The 24098-nt window shown below is 35.8% G+C and overlaps 1 protein-coding gene across 3 annotated transcripts in view; it reads right to left on the bottom strand.

Moving 5' to 3' along the window:
- The window catches only part of LOC138693297 (pro-resilin-like), a 33682-nt gene that overhangs the window by 6675 nt on the left and 2909 nt on the right, over positions 1-24098 (bottom strand). For all 3 annotated transcript variants that reach the window (XM_069817162.1, XM_069817163.1, XM_069817164.1), the window contains one exon: positions 18440-18512. In XM_069817162.1, coding sequence (XP_069673263.1) covers positions 18440-18512 — 73 coding nt within the window. The remainder of the gene's footprint in view (positions 1-18439; positions 18513-24098) is intronic.

Raw genomic sequence — 24098 nt, 5'->3', positions numbered from 1 at the left:
GCCAAATGCTTATAAGTGCTGCTATCTGTTGAATGTTGCACAATTAACTTGCAAATGAATAACCGATAGAAGTTACCTGATGATCAAAAGGCATTCTGTTTATTATGGTCTGATATATTGCAGTTGGTTTTGTCTCAATGTATCTACTGCTCACTCTGTATGATATATCGCATTATCAAAGTGGTTTCATTCTTCGAATATTTGCAATCATAGTAATTTCATTTACAAGAATAGGTAAGTATTCTGTGTAAAGAGTAATTGTTACAAGTGCATAGTTTGTTTGGTAGTTATTTCTATAAGAGTTGCAAATAAAGTTTTATTTTGGTTGCATCACTCAGCCCCCTACCCATAACCCCTTTCCCGTATACATGTGTATGTAAAACATTACAACACACTCGTTTCTGAAAGGTGAAGATAAATCCGACCAATGTTATTTATGCATATCAAATTATCTATAGTAATGTCACAAGAGGTCTGAGATTTATTTGGGAAATTTCAGACCTCGAGTGGCATTTATTAGGATTATTTCGTGAATAAAATAAAGATGTAAATAATATATCCCTAAAATTTGCTCACAAAATGTTAATAATTGTATATGTATGAATACTTAACCTATTCAGACATCGTGAAGTCGAAATAGATGAATAACGATTACTGCAATGAAGAAATTTAATGTTTTTCAGTAATGCCAATTGAGAAAAGCGAAATGTTAATTACATGTACTGCGCTTTTCTCTTCTTCTTATTGTATTGTATTGTATTGTATTTATTAACATTCCATGGTATTCATACATGCTTACAGCTAGAATATGGAACAAGTCAAAAAACGTAATACTATTATAAAATCTTAATTTATAGTCACAGTCTAGATGAAATATATATAGACGAGATTTACAATATAGTCTACTAGTACAACACAAAGTTTTAGTATCAATTTCATGAAGTGTTATTGAATGTCATGAATTCACATACAGAATAGAAGGCGTGAGAAATTAGGTACTTCTTTAATTTGGCCCTAAATAATTTTATGTTTTGAGTTTCATTTTTTATATCGATAGGGAGGCTATTAAAAATGTTTACTGCCTTATAACGCACTCCTTTTTGATAGCACGATAGACTTGCCGATGGAGTATGAAAGTCATTTTCTTGACGTGTATTTATGCTATGAACTGTTGAATTAGTTATAAAGTTTTCACGATTACATATGAGGAAGATTATTAATGAAAAGATATACTGAGAAGCCATGGGCATTATTTGTAGTTTTTTTTTAAAATAGCCCTACACAATTCCCTAGATTTGGCACCTACTATTATTCTAATTACTCTTTTTTATAATAGAAATATATTGTTACTATCTCTGGAATTTACCCAGAATATTATTCCAAAACTCATTACCAATTGGAAGTATGCAAAGTATATTGTTTTTAAGGTATTGATATTTACTATCTTTTGCATAGATCTAATAGCAAAACAAGCTGAATTTAGTTTGGGGGTAATTTCTTTAATATGAATTTTCCAATTTAACACATTATCGATTTTTAAGCCAAGAAATTTGGTTGTTGTTGTTTCTAATAGGGATCTATTATTAATTATTGTGCTAGAAATTTGCGACGTTGAATTTGGACAGGATTTAAATTGAATTATGTTAGTTTTGTTACAATTTAATACTAATTTACTGACTGAGAACCAGTCACATATTTTAAAGAGAATTTCCTCTGTTGAGGATTGGAATGTGTTGGAGTTATTGGCTGTAATTACTATACTTGTGTCATCTGCAAAGAATATGGGATGACCTACATCTTTTATTAGGGGGGCAAGATCATTTATAAACACTAGAAAAAGTAGGGGACCTAATATTGATCCTTGAGGAATTCCGTTATTCATTATCTGCTGAAATCATAATTTAATTTAAACATTTTATAATATAATTACAAATAACGTGATTAATACATTAATTAAATGAAGAATTGTTATGAAGGAGTGTCATTTTCTTTAGATACAATGGACATGGAATTAGGAGATGAAGATGTAGATGTGGAAGTAGGATTTCGCACTTTATTTAGTACGATGGATTCATGCTCATCGATTTACGTGGAAGCAGTTGGCGACACTGACTAAACAAAAGAACGACCATGCGATAAATTGATAGTGATAAATCGAGCTGCAGAAATTATCGAGATGTATGACTGTGATTGGTTGGAATTCAACATTTCTTTACACTTCATTGGCCGAAAATGGAATGACGTCTTTTAACGAAATAGTCAATGTAATTTAATTTTTATGTCTGCATGGCTTTCATATGTTATTTTTATCCTGTAATATTTTTAACTGTTCACACCATGTGAGAACTCTCATGCTTGAACGTGTGTTTCTTTCCCACTGGTATTTTGATACCTTTAAAGTTAGCTTCAACATTTAATTAATTACTAAAACTTCCTTAAAACAAAATTCAGCGTTTCATTCAAAATTCTCATGTATTTCCTGGGATGCAATTACTTTAGACTGAAACAAGAAGTGAAGATGTGAAAGCTTGTGACGAAGTATCGAGTTAAGCATTTACAACTAATGCATTAGCCAACATTTCCTTTGTTGAGTCATCGGCTTCATTGTTGCGTGTCTGACGCTACCGCATGGGATGACATTCTGCAATAAACTCATCAAACTCGTCTGGATGGGTTGCTGATAAGAGGCAAGTTAGTCTGGCTATGAAGCGCTCAGTCCATTTTATGAAAGGACTGGGCTAGTTCTTTTATCCAGCGTTGCCAACTTCAATTTGCGAAAAACCACTGCACGCTTACAAAAACTCACCAAATATGTCACAAAACCCACCAGATTTTCGCTCCTATAGGTTTTTTTGCACTTAATTGTTAAATAATGAGCATATAAGATAGGCCTATAATAGTATGAATAATTATTAAAATTATCACTTATGTTGACGACGTACAAAATTTTGTCCAATATCCTTTTGAGAAGATTAACTCCGTACGTAGATGAAATTATTGGAGATCATCAGTGCGGTTTTCGGCGTAATAGATGGACTATTGATCAGGTTTTTAGTATTCGAGAGATAATGGAGAAAAAATGGGAGTATAAGAGTACAGTACATCAGTTATTCATAGATTTCAAAAAGGCATATGATTCGGTTAAGAGGGAAGTACTATATGATATTCTTATTGAATTTGGTATTCCCAAGAAACTAGTTCGATTAATTAAAATGTTTCTCAGTGAAACATACAGCAGAGTCCGTTTAGGTCAGTTTCTATCTGATGCTTTTCCAATTCACTGCGGGCTAAAGCAGGGAGATGCACTATCACCTTTACTTTTTAACTTCGCTCTAGAATATGCCATTAGGAAAGTTCAGGATAACAAGCAGGGTTTGGAATTGAACGGGTTACATCAGCTTCTTGTCTATGCGGATGACGTGAATATGTTAGGAGAAAATACACAAACGATTAGGGAAAACACGGGAATTTTACTTGAAGCAAGTAAAGCGTTAGGGTTGGAAGTAAATCCCAAAAAGACAAAGTATATGATTATGTCTCGTGACCAGAATATTGTACGAAATGGAAATATAAAAATTGGAGATTTATCCTTCGAAGAGGTGGAAAAATTCAAATATCTTGGAGCAACAGTAACAAATATAAATGACACTCGGGAGAAATAAATATGGGAAATGCGTGTTATTATTCGGTTGAGAAGCTCTTATCATCCAGTCTGCTGTCCAAAAATCTGAAAGTTAGAACTTATAAAACAGTTATGTTACCGCTTCTTCTGTATGGTTGTGAAACTTGGACTCTCACTCTGAGAGAGGAACATAGGTTAAGGGTGTTTGAGAATAAGGTGCTTAGGAAAATATTTGGGGCTAAGAGGGATGAAGTTACAGGAGAATGGAGAAAGTTACACAACGCAGAACTGCACGCATTGTATTCTTCACATGACATAATTAGGAACATTAAATCCAGACGTTTGAGATGGGCAGGGCATGTAGCACGTATGGGCGAATCCAGAAATGCATATAGAGTGTTAGTTGGGAGGCCGGAGGGAAAAAGACTCTTAGGGAGGCCGAGACGTAGATGGGAGGATAATATTAAATGGATATGAAGGAGGTGGGATATGATGATAGAGACTGGATTAATCTTGCACAGGATAGGGACCGATGGCGGGCTTATGTGAGGGCGGCAATGAACCTTCGGGTTCCTTAAAAGCCATTTGTGAGTAAGTAAGTAATTATTAAAAATTATAACAACATTACATCACTTCATCTTAGTGCAGCTCTAATTTCAAAATTTACTGAAATTCCCATGCTATTTCTATTTTTGATTTAATGATAATACTTTGAATCCACTTCTGAATTTTACCAACATTAATGGTGCAAACGAAGAGGCAGATCACTGAAGATCTACGAACGTGCATCACGAGTGTGTGGATTCTTGGCACGCGAGATAGCATCGATGCCAGTGCATGCATTGTTCCACAGACACGAGGAGCAGCGCTGAAGCGCCATCTCAGAGACGGGCGTGTGAAAGTCTTACGACCGCACATAATGTGTTGAAGAGGAAGCTTGTGCATTTAATAGTCAGACGTCATTTCCGGTGGAGTAAACAGAAATTGATATTACACGAGGAGATTTATGACTATGGGGTAATGACTCGGGGCTCTGCAGCCATAAAGAATCGATTCCGGAACACAAGGATCGGAATATCTCGGTAAGGTCATTCACAGAGCTTCTTGAGCTCGTAATTGAGTGAAAGAGTGGGCTAACTCAATCAATGCGGTATTATTAGGTAACCCGTATGCTAAAATTGAGCAAAAAATAGTTTTTCAGAAACTTTGGGTTATAACAGAGGTGACCAAAGCGGGTGTCCTGATTACATCGCTCTACAAACTCTGTCTCTACAAGCAGTAAGAGGTGGTTTCGTAAAGAATGAGGAGGTGAACTTTTTTGTTTTTCTGTCGGACAAAATGTAATATGTTTACTTTTCTCAACGGTTCAATTGGGAGTATATAGAAACATTAATTGCCACGCTGAATAATTGTATTATTATTATTATTATTATTATTATTATTATTATTATTATTATTATTATTATTATTATTATTATTATTATTATTATTATGTGTTTCTATCATTTTTCTGTGCATGAATATTGACATTTTTAGATCTTCTCCCAAGAAAGATAAAATTATTAGGTTTTTATCTCAATTTTAATCTTCTTAATCTTTACATGAGGGCAACTATTAGTAGTTATTCATTTAATAATAATATTGTAGAAAAACTGATTCAATATTATGTGCCAACGAAATGTTAAACGCCAGGAATTGACATGTCTTAAATTATAGCCAGGAAGAGAAAGATGAGATAAATAAATGTAGGGAAGTCAGCCACCCGTGCTCCAAAGTCTTTTAATAGAACAGAATTTCTCAGAAGAGTAATTATTAAAATAGCTTAAATAACTTTTCCATAAGAAGTTTTTAATTTTGAAAAACTACGAATTTCTCGATCAAGTATCGAGAGAAGAATTTAGAAAATTCCTGATTATATTCAAGAGAAAGGTTAAAAAAAAGAAGCAAGAAAAATCGTATATTATTCACTGGCTCTTGATGACAGCAGTGACATTACTGATACAGCACAGCTTGAGATTTTTATCCGCGGGATTGATAAAGATGTTAGTACAGGAACCACCACTGGTTGTAGTTTTCATGCCAAGTACCTTTCCTCGGTCTCCTTACTTCATAGGCTGTCTGTCGCATGTAATCACTGCAGCTCGAGTTTTGGTCACCTCTGGGTTATAATTTATGTTCCGATATTTTTAAATGTCGCCTGGTTGCCCTTGAAATGGCAGCGTGTCAAGGATCTTTATATGTCACACGAGGTTTGTTTGTTTGTTTCTTTGTTTGATAATGCTTGTTTCTCAAAACTGCATTGTTTTGTATTTAGGTACAGTACATTCATCTCAGAAACTTTTTGTACCTATCATTGTGAAATTCTCCACAGGCATATGCCAATATTTGGAAAAGAATTTAGTGTATGGCTGTTATATTTGCAAGAATGATTATGCCGGTATGTGTCAGTATTGAAAGAAAACTTTATACAGATCAGTCTACATGAAAGAAAATTATTATCAATTAGGTTTTTTGTTGCCCAGAAACTTTAAACAACACTGATTTATTATTAAATATATTGCTCTCTCTTTATATATATATATATATATATATATATATATATATATATATATATATATATATCCAGTGAGGGCAGTAATCGAAAAATCGACATAATTGCATTTAAATCTCCCTCTCTTGAAGGTTACATCATAGACCCTACTGTGAGATTCGAATCGCACGAACACCAGCCAGAAGAAGTACACGAGGAAAAAAGGAATATATATGAACCTTCCATCAGTTTTATAAGGACAAATACCATCTGGAATCCATCGTCATTACGGGACTAATGATAGGAGCCCGTGGGACCATACCCCGGTTCCTAGTCGACTTCTGTAAATCTTTTGGCCTGCATAAAAGTATTTTAAGAGATCTAACAATTGCAGCACTCAAAGGCTCAAGAGCTATTTTCAGGCATCATACATATGGACCATGACTAATTCGCATCCCCTTGAGGTTACTTCGTTTAACATCATGTGCTTCAATATAATTCAAATTCTTTCTTTTTCACTCTAACAACAATTTATCACTAAGCCTCAAGGCTTTTACTCTATTGTATCATGGTACCCTTTGTCGATGGCAACCTGTAGTGGTTACAGGAAGAAATTTAATTAATTAATATATATATATATATATATATATATATATATATATATATATATATATATACTAGTGGCTTGTGCAGCAAATGCTGCAAACTAAGTTCGTTAGACATTCAAATAAAAAATTTTCAGATTTATTTCCAATGAAGAATACCAGACATTTTGAAAGTTATTTGCTTCCGTAATAATGAAACATACTCCCTCTGAATGGTTTTTTTATGCCAAATACTTTTTCTTGAACCTATCTACCTTCAGTTTTTGAGTTTCAACGCGAAAATGCAAGCAACAATGTCAGGACGATCAGTGGGGTTTTCATGTGGGAGTAAAGCAATAGATGTTTCAGATCATTGTGGATTGTGGGTGAAAGTTAAAAAAAGTCAGGTTTGCTATGCTTTCGAACAATAGACATAGCATCTTGAGTTGATGAGAGTACTAGGAACAATAGACTGTACCGGTACTATTTCGCATTGTCTGTGATGAGCCGATAGTAGCTATCCTACTGATTAGCAACAATCAATGGATGCATATTCCCTACGTATTGAGCTTTGTGACTGTATACACTAAACTGTGGTAGGAAGAAAAAGAATAAAGTGCATAAGATTTGCTGATGATACGGCGTTGTTAGCAGACAATACTAAGGAATATGCTACTGGAGCTAAATTACAACTGTGAGGAGTATGGGATGAAGATGAATGCAAAAATGACGAAGACCATATCATAGGATAAAAAATAAAGAAGGTAAATTTGCGAGTTCTAAATGAGGAAGTAGATCAAGTGGGCATCTTGGAATGTATTATAAGTAGTAACATGAGCTGCTGCCAAGAAGTCAGAAGGAGGATAGCAATGGCAAAGAAGCTTTTAATATAAAAAGGAGTATCTTGTGCGGACCACTGGAAAAATAACTAAGGAAGAGACTAGTGAAGTGCTTTGTGTGGAGTGTAGCATTGTATGGGGCAGAAACATGGACATTACGACGAAGTGAAGAGAAGCGAATAGAAGCATTTGAAATGTGTATATGGAGAATAATGGATCATGTGAGGTGGACAGAATAAGAATAAGAAATGAAGCTGTGTTGGAAAGAGTGGGTGAAGAAAGAATGATGCTGAAACTGATGAGGAAGAGGAAAAGAAATTGGTTGGGTCACTGGCTGAGAAGAAACTGTCTGCTGAAGGATGCACTGGAAGGAATGGTGAACGGGAGAAAAGTTCGTTGCAGAAGAAGATAGCAGATGATAGACGACATGAAGATGTATGGATCAAATGCGGAGACTAAGAGGAAGACAGAAAATAGGAAAGATTGGAGAAAGCTGGGTTTGCAGCGAAAGATCTGCCCTTGGGCAGAATACTATGATTGATTGAGGGAGAAATGTTCATACATAAATTTTCTGCTTGATTGATCGTTTTCAGGAAGGAAAAACAATATGGAAAATTATTTAAGATAAAGTTGTCCAATTTCAGTCTAAAAATAAGAATGCTGAAGAATGTAGCATTAATAATATTAAGGAAAGGTCATGTTTTTTATGTGTAATACCTTATGTGTCTATTTTTCTGTTAACCAAATACAGATTACAGAATACGAATAAGATTCGATTAATGATGTACAAAGAATACATATTACACATATTTATCGTTGTTATAGATGCTGAAAAGTTTTGCCTCGTTAAAAATTTTTAACACCGCAATACTTCTTCATATTGCAGAGACTAAGAATATAAAAATATGGTAGCAACTGACTTTCTATGATTCCGTAAAACAGAATATTTTATGCAAATAAATTTCTTCATGCATATTGTATAATAATCTGACGTGAAAGTTCAGCGTGGAATCATATCTCACGCCACTCATTTCCTTTTCGCTGCTTCCTTGCGTACAAACTAGTTTGTATTCCAAGTTATTTCCAGAGACCAAGTTTCCGAACTTCACTAAAGAGTATCCATTACTTTGCAATTCGTTTTGTATGGACATGGCTTTGCACAAAGAATCGGGCTTACGGGTAGGACTAACAGCTATCTTGTTATTTGTAATGCAGACGAATGCTAATTAGCTATACAACAATACAACAATGAGTGGGAACAATTAAGAACGAATAACCTGCTTTCCCCTTTCGTGCTCATTGCAAACGGATTTTTCATTCAAGGTGGAGAATCGTAATGTTGAAAACAATGAGGATTCCGTACGACCAATGAAATGTTAGAAGTTGTACAACAGCATTCAACCCGCTTCGTATATAATCGTTTTTGTCATTCACAAAATAAATATTCTGTAACTTGGAATGTGCAGTTTATTTGCTCGAGAATTAAAAAAAAATGTATTTTCCCGTTTATGTCGTTAAATGTTCACATGGAACTCATGAAGAAAGCTTACCGTCTGTCCTCGTCAAAGAAAGAGAAAATTATTGGGACTTCATGATATGCCATTTAAGAATTACAGGAATTCTGTAGCATAGAAGAAAATATGAAAAGTAACGAGGCAAAAATTCTGTCCTACGATTCTAGAGTTCGCAACAATGGATCAGCCCCTATAATCTAGATGGTTTACAGTGACAGTGAATAATTTTAGATCAGTGATAATTTGTAGTGTAAATGAAATGAAGGGTCCAGTGGAAAAACGTGTTAAGTCCAAAATTATCAATTTTTTTGTTATGGATGCCATATAGTACCTCAGGCAATAGAGATTTCAGTGGTTTAATTGTACAGAGTAAAAACTTGATTAAGCCAGAAATATTTGAAAAATGATAACTCAGAGACAATAGAATGTAATGGACCTTGAAACTTTAAACTTGCTCTCCTGTAAAAACAGTAAAATGTGACTTAGCACGTTCTTCCCCTGGACCCTTCAAATGTGTTCTACAGTATAAGTGAAATGTGTTATATAGTGTCAGTGAAATGTGTTCTATAGTGTCAGTGAAATGTGTTATATAGTGTCAATGAAATATGTTCTATAGTGTCAGTGAAATATGTGATATAGTGTCAATGAAATGTGTTCTATAGTGTCAGTGAAATGTGTTCTATAGTGTCAGTGAAATGTGTTATATAGTGTCAATGAAATGTGTTCTATAGTGTCAGTGAAATGTGTTATATAGTGTCAATGAAATGTGTTATAAAGTGTCAGTGAAATGTGTTATATAGTGTCAATGAAATGTGTTATATAGTGTCAGTGAAATGTGTTATATAGTGTCAATGAAATGTGTTATATAGTGTCAATGAAATGTGTTATATAGTGTCAATGAAATGTGTTATATTGTGTCAATGAAATGTGTTATATAGTGTCAATGAAATGTGTTCTATAGTGTCAGTGAAATGTGTTATATAGTGTCAGTGAAATGTGTTATATAGTGTCAATGAAATGTGTTCTAGAGTGTCAGTGAAATGTGTTATATAGTGTCAATGAAATGTGTTCTATAGTGTCAGTGAAATGTGTTATATAGTGTCAATGAAATGTGTTCTATAGTGTCAGTGAAATGTGTTATATCGTGTCAGTGAAATGTGTTATATAGTGTCAATGAAATGTGTTATATAGTGTCAGTGAAATGTGTTATATAGTGTCAATGAAATGTGTTCTATAGTGTCAGTGAAATGTGTTATATAGTGTCAATGAAATGTGTTCTATAGTGTCAGTGAAATGTGTTATATAGTGTCAATGAAATGTGTTATATAGTGTCAGTGGAATGTGTTCTATAGTGTCACCTGAAATGTGTTATATAGTGTCAGTGGAATGTGTTATATAATATCAGTGAAATGTGTTATATAGTGTCAATGAAATGTATTCTATAGCGTCAGTGAAATGTGTTATATAGTGTCAATGAAATGTGTTCTATAGTGTCAGTGAAATGTGTTATATAGTGTCAATGAAATGTGTTCTATAGTGTCAGTGAAATGTGTTATATAGTGTCAATGAAATGTGTTATATAGTGTCAGTGGAATGTGTTCTATAGTGTCACCTGAAATGTGTTATATAGTGTCAGTGGAATGTGTTATATAATATCAGTGAAATGTGTTATATAGTGTCAATGAAATGTATTCTATAGCGTCAGTGAAATGTGTTATATAGTGTCAATGAAATGTGTTCTATAGTGTCAGTGAAATGTGTTATATAGTGTCAATGAAATGTGTTCTATAGTGTCAGTGAAATGTGTTATATAGTGTCAGTGGAATGTGTTATATAATATCAGTGAAATGTGTTATATAGTGTCAATGAAATGTATTCTATAGCGTCAGTGAAATGTGTTATATAGTGTCAATGAAATGTGTTCTATAGTGTCAGTGAAATGTGTTATATAGTGTCAATGAAATGTGTTCTATAGTGTCAGTGAAATGTGTTATATAGTGTCAATGAAATGTGTTATATAGTGTCAGTGGAATGTGTTCTATAGTGTCACCTGAAATGTGTTATATAGTGTCAGTGGAATGTGTTATATAATATCAGTGAAATGTGTTATATAGTGTCAATGAAATGTATTCTATAGCGTCAGTGAAATGTGTTATATAGTGTCAATGAAATGTGTTCTATAGTGTCAGTGAAATGTGTTATATAGTGTCAATGAAATGTGTTCTATAGTGTCAATGAAATGTGTTATATAGTGTCAATGAAATGTGTTATATAGTGTCAATGAAATGTGTTATATTGTGTCAATGAAATGTGTTATATAGTGTCAATGAAATGTGTTCTATAGTGTCAGTGAAATGTGTTATATAGTGTCAGTGAAATGTGTTATATAGTGTCAATGAAATGTGTTATATAGTGTCAATGAAATGTGTTCTATAGTGTCAGTGAAATGTGTTATATAGTGTCAATGAAATGTGTTCTATAGTGTCAGTGAAATGTGTTATATAGTGTCAATGAAATGTGTTATATAGTGTCAGTGGAATGTGTTCTATAGTGTCACCTGAAATGTGTTATATAGTGTCAGTGGAATGTGTTATATAATATCAGTGAAATGTGTTATATAGTGTCAATGAAATGTATTCTATAGCGTCAGTGAAATGTGTTATATAGTGTCAATGAAATGTGTTCTATAGTGTCAATGAAATGTGTTATATAGTGTCAGTGGAATGTGTTCTATAGTGTCACCTGAAATGTGTTATATAGTGTCAGTGGAATGTGTTATATAATATCAGTGAAATGTGTTATATAGTGTCAATGAAATGTATTCTATAGCGTCAGTGAAATGTGTTATATAGTGTCAATGAAATGTGTTCTATAGTGTCAGTGAAATGTGTTATATAGTGTCAATGAAATGTGTTCTATAGTGTCAGTGAAATGTGTTATATAGTGTCAATGAAATGTGTTATATAGTGTCAGTGGAATGTGTTCTATAGTGTCACCTGAAATGTGTTATATAGTGTCAGTGGAATGTGTTATATAATATCAGTGAAATGTGTTATATAGTGTCAATGAAATGTATTCTATAGCGTCAGTGAAATGTGTTATATAGTGTCAATGAAATGTGTTCTATAGTGTCAGTGAAATGTGTTATATAGTGTCAATGAAATGTGTTCTATAGTGTCAGTGAAATGTGTTATATAGTGTCAATGAAATGTGTTATATAGTGTCAGTGGAATGTGTTCTATAGTGTCACCTGAAATGTGTTATATAGTGTCAGTGGAATGTGTTATATAATATCAGTGAAATGTGTTATATAGTGTCAATGAAATGTATTCTATAGCGTCAGTGAAATGTGTTATATAGTGTCAGTGCAGTGCCTGAGATGAGATTGAAGTGAAAGATTAATTAACAATACCAATGTGAAACTAATACAGGGCCTATACATATGTAGGTTGTAATGGAAAATTAGTTTCACTTATTAATTAGGTTATTTATTGTATTATTATTAATATTGTGTTTATCTTGTAATTGTTGTGTATTAATTATATTGTGTACTAATTTTTATTGTGTGTAATTAAGTTACCACTGTCACCGGGTGTTTGCCCACATGCAGTGTAAATAATACATTACATACTTGATCAGTTACATTGCTGTTTAATGTTACATAACCACATTCTTTCATTATACTTTATATTCGGCCTCTTTTACTTCACTCGACAGGCACACACAAAATGACATAAACCCGATTACGCCTAGAGTCGCAATTTCAGATTTATTTTATTTTATTTTTAATTGCTAATACTTGTAACATAAAAGATAATATACACAGATGAAACTGCTGTTCATTGAAAAAGAAATAAAGAAAGAAGGAAAGAGTAAATGAGTAAACATAAAAATGTAAGATACAGAGAAAGAAAGAAAGAAAGAAAGAAAGAAAAAGAAAGAAAGAATCGAAAAACGACTAGTGTTTCTACAGATCAGGCATTATTTCGTTCATAAAATAATACGAGGATAAACACACATGTATTACTGCCTGGTGTAAGCAACATCATCTTAGAATGTTAAAATGAATATCTTTAACTTAATTGAATTAATGCGTGTATTTCAAGGGTTAAATACATATCCAAGGATAAATCAATTTTTCATTTTTCTTATCTAAATTTAATATGAACTCTTAGCCTTGATAAAACAATTTTTCATTTTTCTTATCTAAATTTAATATGGACTCTTAGCCATATTTCTGTGGAAGATATGTTAAGATATCTATAAAATTGACCAAGTTTGGCATTGAAATGTCCTCCTATGCAAACATAATACCAGTCACCATTCTGTATCGCTAATTTTCTCAGACATGCATCTTCGAGGGTAAAAAAAATTGGCTTTTCATTTTTTATAAATATATTTTTCAGGGCAGGATGTCTCACTTGTCAGCATCGGATTCACGAATGCCACCCAGGCCATCTGTCAGACTTGGACAATCATCGTAAATAAATAACGCACCATGGGTCAAAGAATGCCTAAGTTTCATCCATGGTCCAGCCAAGGCACTACTGTTAAGAAATTATTTCAGTCCAACCAATTCACACGCCTAGACGACGTAGTAAAATAGCTCACACAATACTATTTCAAGCCCAGATATTCTGATTTCGAAATCATATCTAAAGATACTGTTGTAGCTCTTTTCTGGTTAGACATAACTAAATTCATACCAATCAATTAACTGATATATAATCATCGCTTAATTGGCTAACCGCCTGACATGTTTACCAGGGACCACCGATGGTCCGCGAACCAAACTTTGTGGAAGACCACCTTCGAGAATTCTTAGAAAAAATGCTCTTATCAACTATTTTATAATACAAAACTCTTATAATGTGAAAGTATGTACGGTTTACTAACATTTGCCATGTTGCTAAGAAACTAGGATTGTTCTCGGATGTCATTTGTTACGAAGCGAATAAAATGTTCTACTCGTTGCACCGTCATGGAGCGATGAATGTAATGGGACGTGTGCATAAATGAAGATGAGAAAGCTCGGATAAGAACCAGAGGCATGCAACACCGCGCTGTTTTCAAGGCCGTTCTAATTAAACACAATGTTTACATTGCTTTCTATGGACTTTTGTTTCCCTGGTCTGTGAACTGGGAACTGAGGCGAAGTTGAAAAACGTTAACTGATGTTGGAGAAAAGTTCTCTCTCGCAATAAAAACACTACGCAGAAAGTAACAATGACAAACTTCAGAGCCAAAATAAAATATGACCGTTAGAAGTAACTGCTTTAGCCTAATTCAAAGCAGAACAATAACTAGACCTGGAAATTTCAGGCACACTAGTAAAGAAACTATTACGTCATAAAATTTAGACCAGTGATTTTTCAAGCGGTGTGTCGCATCTGCAGCTGTACCAATGGTTCTTACTTACTTACTTACTTACTGGCTTTTAAGGAACCCGGAGGTTCATTGCCGCCCTCACATAAGCCCGCCATTGGTCCCTATCCTGAGCAAGATTAATCCATTCTCTATCATCATATCCCACCTTCCTCAAATCCATTTTAATATTATCCTCCCATCTACGTCTCGGCCTCCCTAAAGGTCTTTTTCCCTCCGGGCTCCCAACTAACACTCTATATGCATTTCTGGATTCGCCCATACGTGCTACATGCCATGCCCATCTCAAACGTCTGGATTTAATGTTCCACGAGGAGGTGAGTTTACCATTGCACTAAAATCCTGCCCTATGTTTGTGAAGTACCCTACAGTCGAGCATCAACCATCATACGACAGAAGGTAAAGGACACTTATAAAAAATTTCTGCAAGATAACATAAGCACCTCTGAATAGAAAGACAATGTAACTTCGGTACCGGATTGGGAAAGGAGAGAAGCAGTTGCCAAATTCCGATTAGCAACTGGACATGATTGCTTGGGTAAACATCTATGCCGCATTGGTTTACTCCAGAATCCTAACTGCCCACTCTGAAACCAGAACATCGTAATGGACTCAGACCATCCAATGGATTGTCCCAATCTGTCCTCCACAACACTGGTAGAGAAGTATTGGGAAGCAAGAGGGAAGATGATGGCCATCCAAATTCCATCATTCTTGCTGAGATGAACTATTTTTGTACTTTTCTCACTGTTTATTTGTATATGTGTTTTCTTATCTCACACTATTGCATGTAGCCATTATCATGGCTAAAGATAAACTTTACAGCCCTACATTAAATAAATAAAATAAATGAAAATAATACGAAGACCATGGTTATCGGAAGAAAAATAAAGAAAGGACATTTATGAATTCGAAATGAGACTGTGAAACATGTGGACAGATTCAAATATTTGGGGTGTACTATAAGCAGTAACACGAGTCAAAAGGGTGATAGCAATAGCAAAGGAAGCTTTCAATAGAAAAAGGAGCATCTTCTGCGGAACTCTGGAAAAATAACTAAGGAAGAGACTAGTCAAGTGTTTTGTGTGGAGTGTGGCATTATATGGGGCAGAAACATGGACATTAAGAAGAAGTAAGAGAAGGATTTGAAATGTGGATATGGAAAGAATGGAGCGTGTAAAATGGACAGATAGAATACGAAATGAAACTGTGTTAGAAAGAGTGGGTGAAGAAAGAATAATACTGAAACTGATCAGGAAAAGAAAAAGGAGTTGATTAGGTCACTGACTGAGAAAAAACTGCCTACTGAAGGGTGTATTGGAAGGAACAGTGAACGGGAGAAGAGTTCGTGGCAGAAGAAGGTATCAGTTATCAGATGAGACAACATTAAGATACTAAGAGGAAGACAGAGCATAGAAAAAACTGAAGGATTCTGGGTTGCAGTGAAAGATCTGCTCTTGGGCAGAACTTGCTTACTTACTTACAGGCTTTTAAGGAATCCGGAGGGTCATTGCCGCCCTCACATAAGCCCGCCATTGATCCCTATCCTGAGCAAGATTAACCCAGTCTCTACTATCACATCCCACCTCCCTCAAATCCATCTTCCCATCCACGTCTCGGCCTCCCCAAAAGTCTTTTTCCCACCGGCCTCCCAACTAACACTCTATATGCATTTCTGGATTCGCCCATACGTACTACATGCCCTGCCCACCTCAAACGTCTGGATTTAATGTTCCTAATTATGTCAGGTGAAAAATACAATGCGTGCAGCTCTGTCTTGTGTAACTTTCTTCATTCTCCTGTAACTTCATCCCTCTTAGCCCCAAATATTTTCCTAAGAACTTTATTCTCAAACATCCTTAATCTCTGTTCCTCTCTCAAAGTGAGAGTCCAAGTTTCACAACCATACGGATCGTGCCGGAGAATCAGTCCCATTCCGAGGCTTATTGTTAGGTTTCGTAACAAGCTGTTTTTTGCGGTGATGGGTTGTTAGCCCTTCGCCCAACCCCCAAGCTGGAGGAACCTTGGGCAGAACACTATCAATAAATTAATGAATGAATACTACTACTGTCAGATAAACAGCTCGGATATAGGTGTTATCCGCTAACATACTTCTGCTTGAGCGCTCTACAAATCTGACTCTATACTCGCATGACTGCATCGCACTTCTGCAGGATAATTTCACCTTATCTTATTGTCATTAATATTATAACAGCAACATTTTGGAACGATCACAATTTAGTAATTTATGTACCTGCATGAAACATAATAGGACAAAGCAATTAGGCAGATCGCTACAGCGCTGCGCCAGCTACTTTGCTGTTGTTACGGTTTGCACTTTGTTCAGCGGAAACGGCGTGTAGCTGCAGTCTCTGCAGTGGAAAAAGGAAATAAGTGTCATCCTATTCCAAGTACGACAATCTAACATTTTTTTCTGAACCCAGCTTTCTTTCAACTTCTCGTGACTGAAGACACATTACCAGCTACTGATTTTACTGTGTAAAATTCTTCAATGTCGAATTTTCTATAGTAGATTAAGAAACGTAATGAAAATAGTGACACCGCAAATTTTGCTTACTAAAAATGAGTGACATCTTTCGTATTCGAATTACACGTCACTAAATGGAGGATCGTTTGTTTAAAGACGCTATACCAACTGATTGGGTATTTAGGGTTGATGAAATTGGTGATAATAAGATGAGTCCGAAGAATTGCCATAGGACTACCAGATTTATAGATTGGAAAACCTTGGAAAAATGAAGAAGATACCGTCATTTCCCATAACTATGGACCTGGAATACAACTAATGTCCACGATACAACCAGTCAAAGTTTATTGTAGAAGTAATATAGACCGTTCATAGATAGCTGCAGTGACTTGATTTCATTCATTCATTCATTCATTCATTCATTCATTCATTCATTCATTCATTCATTCATTCATTCATTCATTCATTCATTCATTCATTCATTCATTCATTCATTTATTTTATTCCATAGATCTTACATGAGCAATGAAGCTTTAGGATGTGGAACAAGTCAAAATTTTACAATATTACAATTACGATTTTTACAGTTTTACAATTTAGTAATTTTCTATAATTTTTACAATTTTGTGCAATTTTTACAATATTTTGGCGAGATGTAATGAGATGAGGTGAGGTCCGACGATTCGCCAAAAGATTACCCGGCATTTGCCTTTTCGTACAGTACAGAAAAAATATAGATAAACGAGGTACTACGTTATGGAGTACAAAATTTGAATGATTGTATCATGGACCATAGTTGTGTTCCAGGACCACAGTTATGGGAAATAACGGTATTTAATCCAAGCGGGATTCAAACCAACACCCGCTTGCTACCTCCAAGACTACGCTAGTGGCTCTTATCATAATGCCCCGCTTTTTTGTTATTTAACGACGCTGTATCAACTAGATTATTTATCGTCGATAGAATTAGTGAAAGCAAGATGGTATTTGGCGAGATGACGCCGAGGACTCGTCATAGGTTACCTGACATTCGCCTTACTATTGGGGAAAACCTCGGAAAAAACCCAATCAGGTAATCAGCCTAAGCGGGAATCGAACCCTCGCCCGAGAGCAACTCTTGATCGACAGGCAATCGCCTCAGCCGACTGAGCTACGCCGGTGGCTGTGTGCATGTTCAGAACCAATCAAAGATAAAGAATTTTAAAGAGATAATAACAATTCTTTGACCGGCTTTCTTTAGGAGGGAAACAAGATCAGACAACACCAACTCTGAATGCGAATCAAAATCATTGAGAAAATTACTGGGTAGTTACTTTTCACGCACCAAGTTTTCTATACTTTGCAAGCACATTCTCGTGAGATAATAAAAGTCTCTGGTGAAATAGTAGGAAACAGAGTAGAAAACATGAGGACGACAATACGTTGAGTCTGTCGGGAGCTGAAATTAAAAAAATTAATGACTTTAGCTGAAACTTACCTTCCCTCTTAACTATTGCTGTAGACTCATCGGCCATCACAGCTCCCAGCAGGCACCACGCCAGACACAACCCCTGCAACATATGCATCACATGTCAGCATATTATGTCGTGATTCCGAATATATCGGGATTGACTCTGTCTAGCTAGACTCTAGTTAAGGGGTTAGGTACAGATTATAGCAGTAAAATTTTTGTACAATAATGAAAATTGGTATGTGTAAACCACTGTCCTTCTGCTATATGAAAAAAATATTTTTACGATTTAAAAAAATTATTTATATATATTTTTTTCAAAATTCAAAACGGTGACAGTTCACTGTGCAGTGATGAAGCGTTTCCCTCATAACTCATAAACTTGTTAACTTTTCAATGTTCTCTCTCTTTTATTTTATTGCTGAAACTCATGTTTACAATATCATGCTCTTTCAACTACATTCCTTAGTAAATAATATTTTTTATTTTGTGTTAGAACAAAATACTGACATTTGACCATTTTTTTAAAATGAATTTATTTTTATCAGACAATTTATCAAAGGTAAGGAAGTGATTTTGCATCATATTGTAGATATGACATTCATAAATATACACAAAAAATTTCATCACAGAATGTTGGATACTTTTTGAGTTATGAGGGAAACACTTCATCACTGCATAGTGAATTTTGAACTTGGAAAAAAAAAAAAAAAATATATATATATATATTTTTTTTTTAAATTGTAAAAATATTTGTATCGTATACCAGAAGGACAGTGTTTTACACATAGCCTACTAATTTTCATTATTGTACAAGTTACACAATATTGGAGGAAAAAAATGTTGACTATTTCCAAAATTTTACTCTTGTCTTCTTGCATTATATCCTCGCGGAAGAACTCTTCGCTGTCATTTGATGAAAACGTGAGTGGCCACAGGGCCCAGCTTGGAATTCATGGCGAATGTCTCCACGAGGAATCCAACCCGTGTCCTCCGCATCCGTGACTGCCTCGCTCACAAAGCGTTCTGCTCTGGGAGGCAGATTTACAACTCAGTTCGTGAGTCGCTTTCTCGAGGCGTGTGTGGATATTCTCCATTATCACGCGCTTCTCAGAGCTCGGGGGGGGGGGGGCACGACCGGGAGATACGAGGGAGATTTCGTAAGCCGTCTGTCGCAACACAGGAAGCCGTCTGCATTTGCATATGCATGGAAGTTTAATTCCAAATTCATTTCTCAGGGCGAGAGAGTATTTCTTGTATGTAATGTTGTCTTATTCTCTTTTCGTGACGTTTTCATTTTAAATTAATTTTAAATGTCTGAAAGTGACATGTTTATACGAAGTTGCCACTTGGCATAGGTAGTGTCGCTAAGAGAAGTAGACAAAAAAATTACTCAAATCTTGTTCTGCAGGTATGAGTACACGGATTATAGGAGAAGCTTGATTCCTGTTCAGCGTTTATTGAATTGAAGTAGTGACCAGATGTTTAGAAATATAATAGGATTAAATTAGTTTTGAATAATACTACTGCGTGTTCAGTTCAAAGTGTGTCATGGCTCGCTGTATGTCGTCATGTAGCTAGCCGATGAGTCTAGAGAATTCAATCTTCCTACTCTTTCGCAAAGGCATATTACCTATGTGCCAGAGAAGTTGCCTAGCAAGTACGGGGTTCATTCTGAAGAGTACTTACCGATACTACGGTAACGCCGTTAGTGGCGGGAATGTGAACTGTTTGGAAACACGTACTGAGGTGAGCTTTTTCTTTATGTGGAGAGTATTAAAACGATTACTTACGTATTTGTTGACGTTAACTTCGACGGTCAACATGGACACGAAGCATTTGATTTGTGTTGTGGAATGTTGCCGTTACCGATGATAACAAATACCCTGAGTACGATTTGTTCGCGCAAAATACAGTTCGAAAGAGGTTATGGTAGCACACAGACCGTACAGACCGCCATCTGTTGCTACGACGTTCAAGTTATACCGTACATGTTCTCAAGTTCAGATTGAACGCCTTGATTAATAGGCAACTTCTCTGACATAAAAGCTGAAACTCGCTTCAAATTGCTGACTCACAACAGTGACGTCATGACACACTTTTAAATGAACACCCAGTATAGTGTAAATTATAGTTTATTGCGATAGACATATTTACGGTAAGTGCATTGTAACAGAAACGAGGAAACAGTTTTAAAAACTATATATTTAATTATCTTTTTAAAGTAGGTTATTTCACGACACTGTATCAACATCTCAGGTTATTTTGAGTCTGAATGCCGATGAGATGAGTCCAGAGTCCAGCATAGATAGTTACTCAGCATTTGCTCATGTTCGGTTGAGGGAAAACCCCAGGAAAATACCTCAAAAAGGTAACTTGCCCCGACCTGGATTCGAATCCGGGCCACCTGATTTAGCGGCCAGACGCGCTAACCGTTATTCCACAGGTAAGGACACTAATTATCTTAATCTATACTTATTTACTTACTGGCTTTTAAGGAACCCAGAGGTTCATTGCCGCCCTCACATAAGCCCGCCATTGGTCCCTATCCTGAGCAAGATTAATCCAGTCTCTATCATCATATCTTCCTTCCCCCAAATCCATTTTAATATTATCCTCCCATCTTCGTCTCGGTCTCCCCTAAGGTCTTTTTGCCTCCGGTCTCCCAACTAACACTCTATATGCATTTCTGGATTCGCCCATACGTGCTACATGCCCTGCCCATCTCAAAGGTCTGGATTTAGTGTTCCTAATTATGTCAGGCGAAGAATACAATGCGTGCAGTTCTGTGTTGTGTAACTTTCTCCATTCTCCTGTAACTTAATCCCTCTTAGCCCCAAATATTTTTCTAAGCATCTTAATCTCAAATACCCTTAACCTATGTTCCTCTCTCAAAGTGAGAGTCCAAGTTTCACAATTATTCCTTTGCTGTGGTCGTGCCAGAGAATCAGTCCCATTCCGAGGCTTATTTGAAGGATTCGTAACAAGCTGTTTTTACGGTGATGAGTTGTTAGCCCTTCGCCCAACCCCCAAGCTGGAGGACCACCCCTTATCGGCTGTCCACGACTGCTTATTCAATATATTCACAGCTACCCTCCATATCTGGAGGTCGTCTCCTAGATTCGCAACCTGAGGACGCGCCATGCCGTGGTGATAGGAACCCACAATACATGGAATTATCTTAATCTATAGAATTTATAAACTGAAAATATGGATAGCACATATGCGTTCGAGAACATGGCCTCCGGAATTGGTTTGTTTCATAATGTTCATAAACTGTTTTTGTTTCTTCATGAACATTCTCCATCATCTCACCTCATCCTGGGTATAACATAGACCGGTCTCCTATGGCGCACCCTGGGCAACGACTCTTTCGGTAAATTGGTCTATACAACTGGCTGCATGTGGGTGAATGACGAACAGTCAAGTATGCGCCATTACTTTCTTACAAATGAAAGAATTCGAGAAGAAGCTGGTCAAAGAAAAGCGATGAGTTTGATGATAGAGGAACAAGTGGTACGACCTTGCTCTAAGAGTGAGAGAGGAAAGAAAAGCGAAATAAATATTTCAAATAAAAGTAGAAGGAAGATTTGGCGAGAAAGACCCCGCATAACATAGAAGGACAGAATTGAGAGATTCGGACAAAGACGTGGAAAGCCGTTGTGGCTGAGGGGTTAGCGAGTCTAACCTAGTGGGTCCGGGTTCGATTCCCGGTCGAGACGAGTTGCCTGGGTGAGGTTTTTTCGTTTTTTTTCCTCACTCCTATGCATGAATATCAGATAACTTTATCAGACGATTGGAACCCCACTCATCTTCGCCACTTCCTTTCCTCCCCTATCATCCTTTCAGGCGGCCCTCCGAAGCTGCTGGCTCTCTCGACCGGCCTCCGTGGATTGTATTCAAGTGATGATGGATAGCTTCTGCAACGGAACCGGGGCAGACCTTCTCGGGGGAGGACTCCCGCCTCGGACCGTTAAGGGAGCCTTGGAGAGGTTGCCGAAGCAGGAATGGTATATGAACTCTGTTGCCTGTAGGGACCGGTCGTTAAGGGGGTCAAGTGGTTAGATCGGTGCGCGTAGAGGATCGGTGGGCACGCAACTCATCCCATACAGGGGGGTGTACAATAGACCTCAGGTCGTAGTGCGTGGGATATTCCCTCCCTCCTAACAAGAAAAAAATGGCGTGGAAAGACAATTGGAGAAATAAAGAGATTGTGTAAGGATAGACTGGAGTGGCAGAAATGGATAGGAAGAGGTCACCCCGATGCTTGACTGCAAAAGAGAAAGAAGAAGAAGAAGACAATCGGAATGGGGAAAGAACCTGTAGGAATCCGCGTAAATTCACTTCACATCTTGGCTATTTTCATATGTCCCACCTAGACTCTCAGACACTTTATTCCGATCTTCTGGTGTGTGAAGTCATTGGCATTCAATTCTCTAATAATTAATCGTCAAAGTAGTAAATTTTATCGTAGTTTAAAGAGAAGGAAAGTAACTGCAAGTAGGTAAGATTAGACAGACATTATAATAGCAGGCAATTCTGAAAATATTGACATACTCTTCTGTGTGAAATCATGTAATAAATCAAGAGGATTGCGTATGAAGCATTGAAAAAAGTAGCGGAGAAGCTCTTGCTAACGATAGTGGGGACCAAGTCGTGATTGTACGCTCACCGTTGTCATTCATTACCACAATTACCTTCCCCGACTGGATTCCTCATTCACAGAAGTGTTGGAAGGTCAAGTACGAACGCGTTTCTCACTTGTTTTCACGATCTCCGTGTCTGAATGAAATATATCAGATTCACTACAGTCATTTTTTTAATCTGATGATTGTCTCTTTTTAAAAAAAGTTGTAGGCTATTAAATTTGTCCTATCTCAAGTGCAAAACAATATATTTACGACAAAGAACCTCAATATTTACACAATATTACTACAGTTCAGCCATCAGAATATTATATGATGTGACTGATGGACACTGACTATTAAGTAGGTTTTCTTCGAGCACTTCAATTTACATGCAATTTTCATCCAATTATAGCTTCATTAGTGAAATTTTGTCATATCACCATTTTAAAATAATTTATGCATTTTAAATAAGATATTATATGCATAAAATTGTAATTAAAAGAGGTAAGTAGAGAATTGCTGAGGATCAAGAAAAAGTAGAATGTGTGCCCATTATTCTTTTGTATGCTTTTCTCGAATATGATATCTTCGCAGAATATTAAACGTTTATTGCTTTTAATTTGCATTTGTTTGTGCTGTTACTTGTAAACCTCATATACATTAATGTCATTACTTTTAAGGGTTTATTGTTTGAGATATTTCAAACAAAAAAGTTTAATTCAGTTTTGTTCTTTTTTGCTTTCTTTACGGGATAAAAAATGTTTTATATGAAACATTTCATAGGAAAGCCATTGATTTAATTCCCAATACGCTCAGTCAGTTTAAGAGAGCAGTGTATTATGATAATAAATGATTGAAAGAATTTTAGTTTCGTCCTTTAAATGTGCAGAAATTTCATCCGAACAAAATGTAACATTTCTTTTGAAATAATACACTTGTTCTGATCAAATTTCTGCATAAAGGACAAAAATAAAATTGTTTCTATCATTTATTATCATAATACTCTGCTCTCTTAAATTGACTGAGCATATTGGGAATTAAATCAATGGCTTTACCAA

The sequence above is a fragment of the Periplaneta americana genome, chromosome 17 (assembly GCF_040183065.1).
Source record: "Periplaneta americana isolate PAMFEO1 chromosome 17, P.americana_PAMFEO1_priV1, whole genome shotgun sequence".
In the NCBI taxonomy this organism is placed as follows: Eukaryota; Metazoa; Arthropoda; class Insecta; order Blattodea; family Blattidae; genus Periplaneta; species Periplaneta americana.
This window is presented reverse-complemented; position numbering and strand designations above follow the sequence as displayed.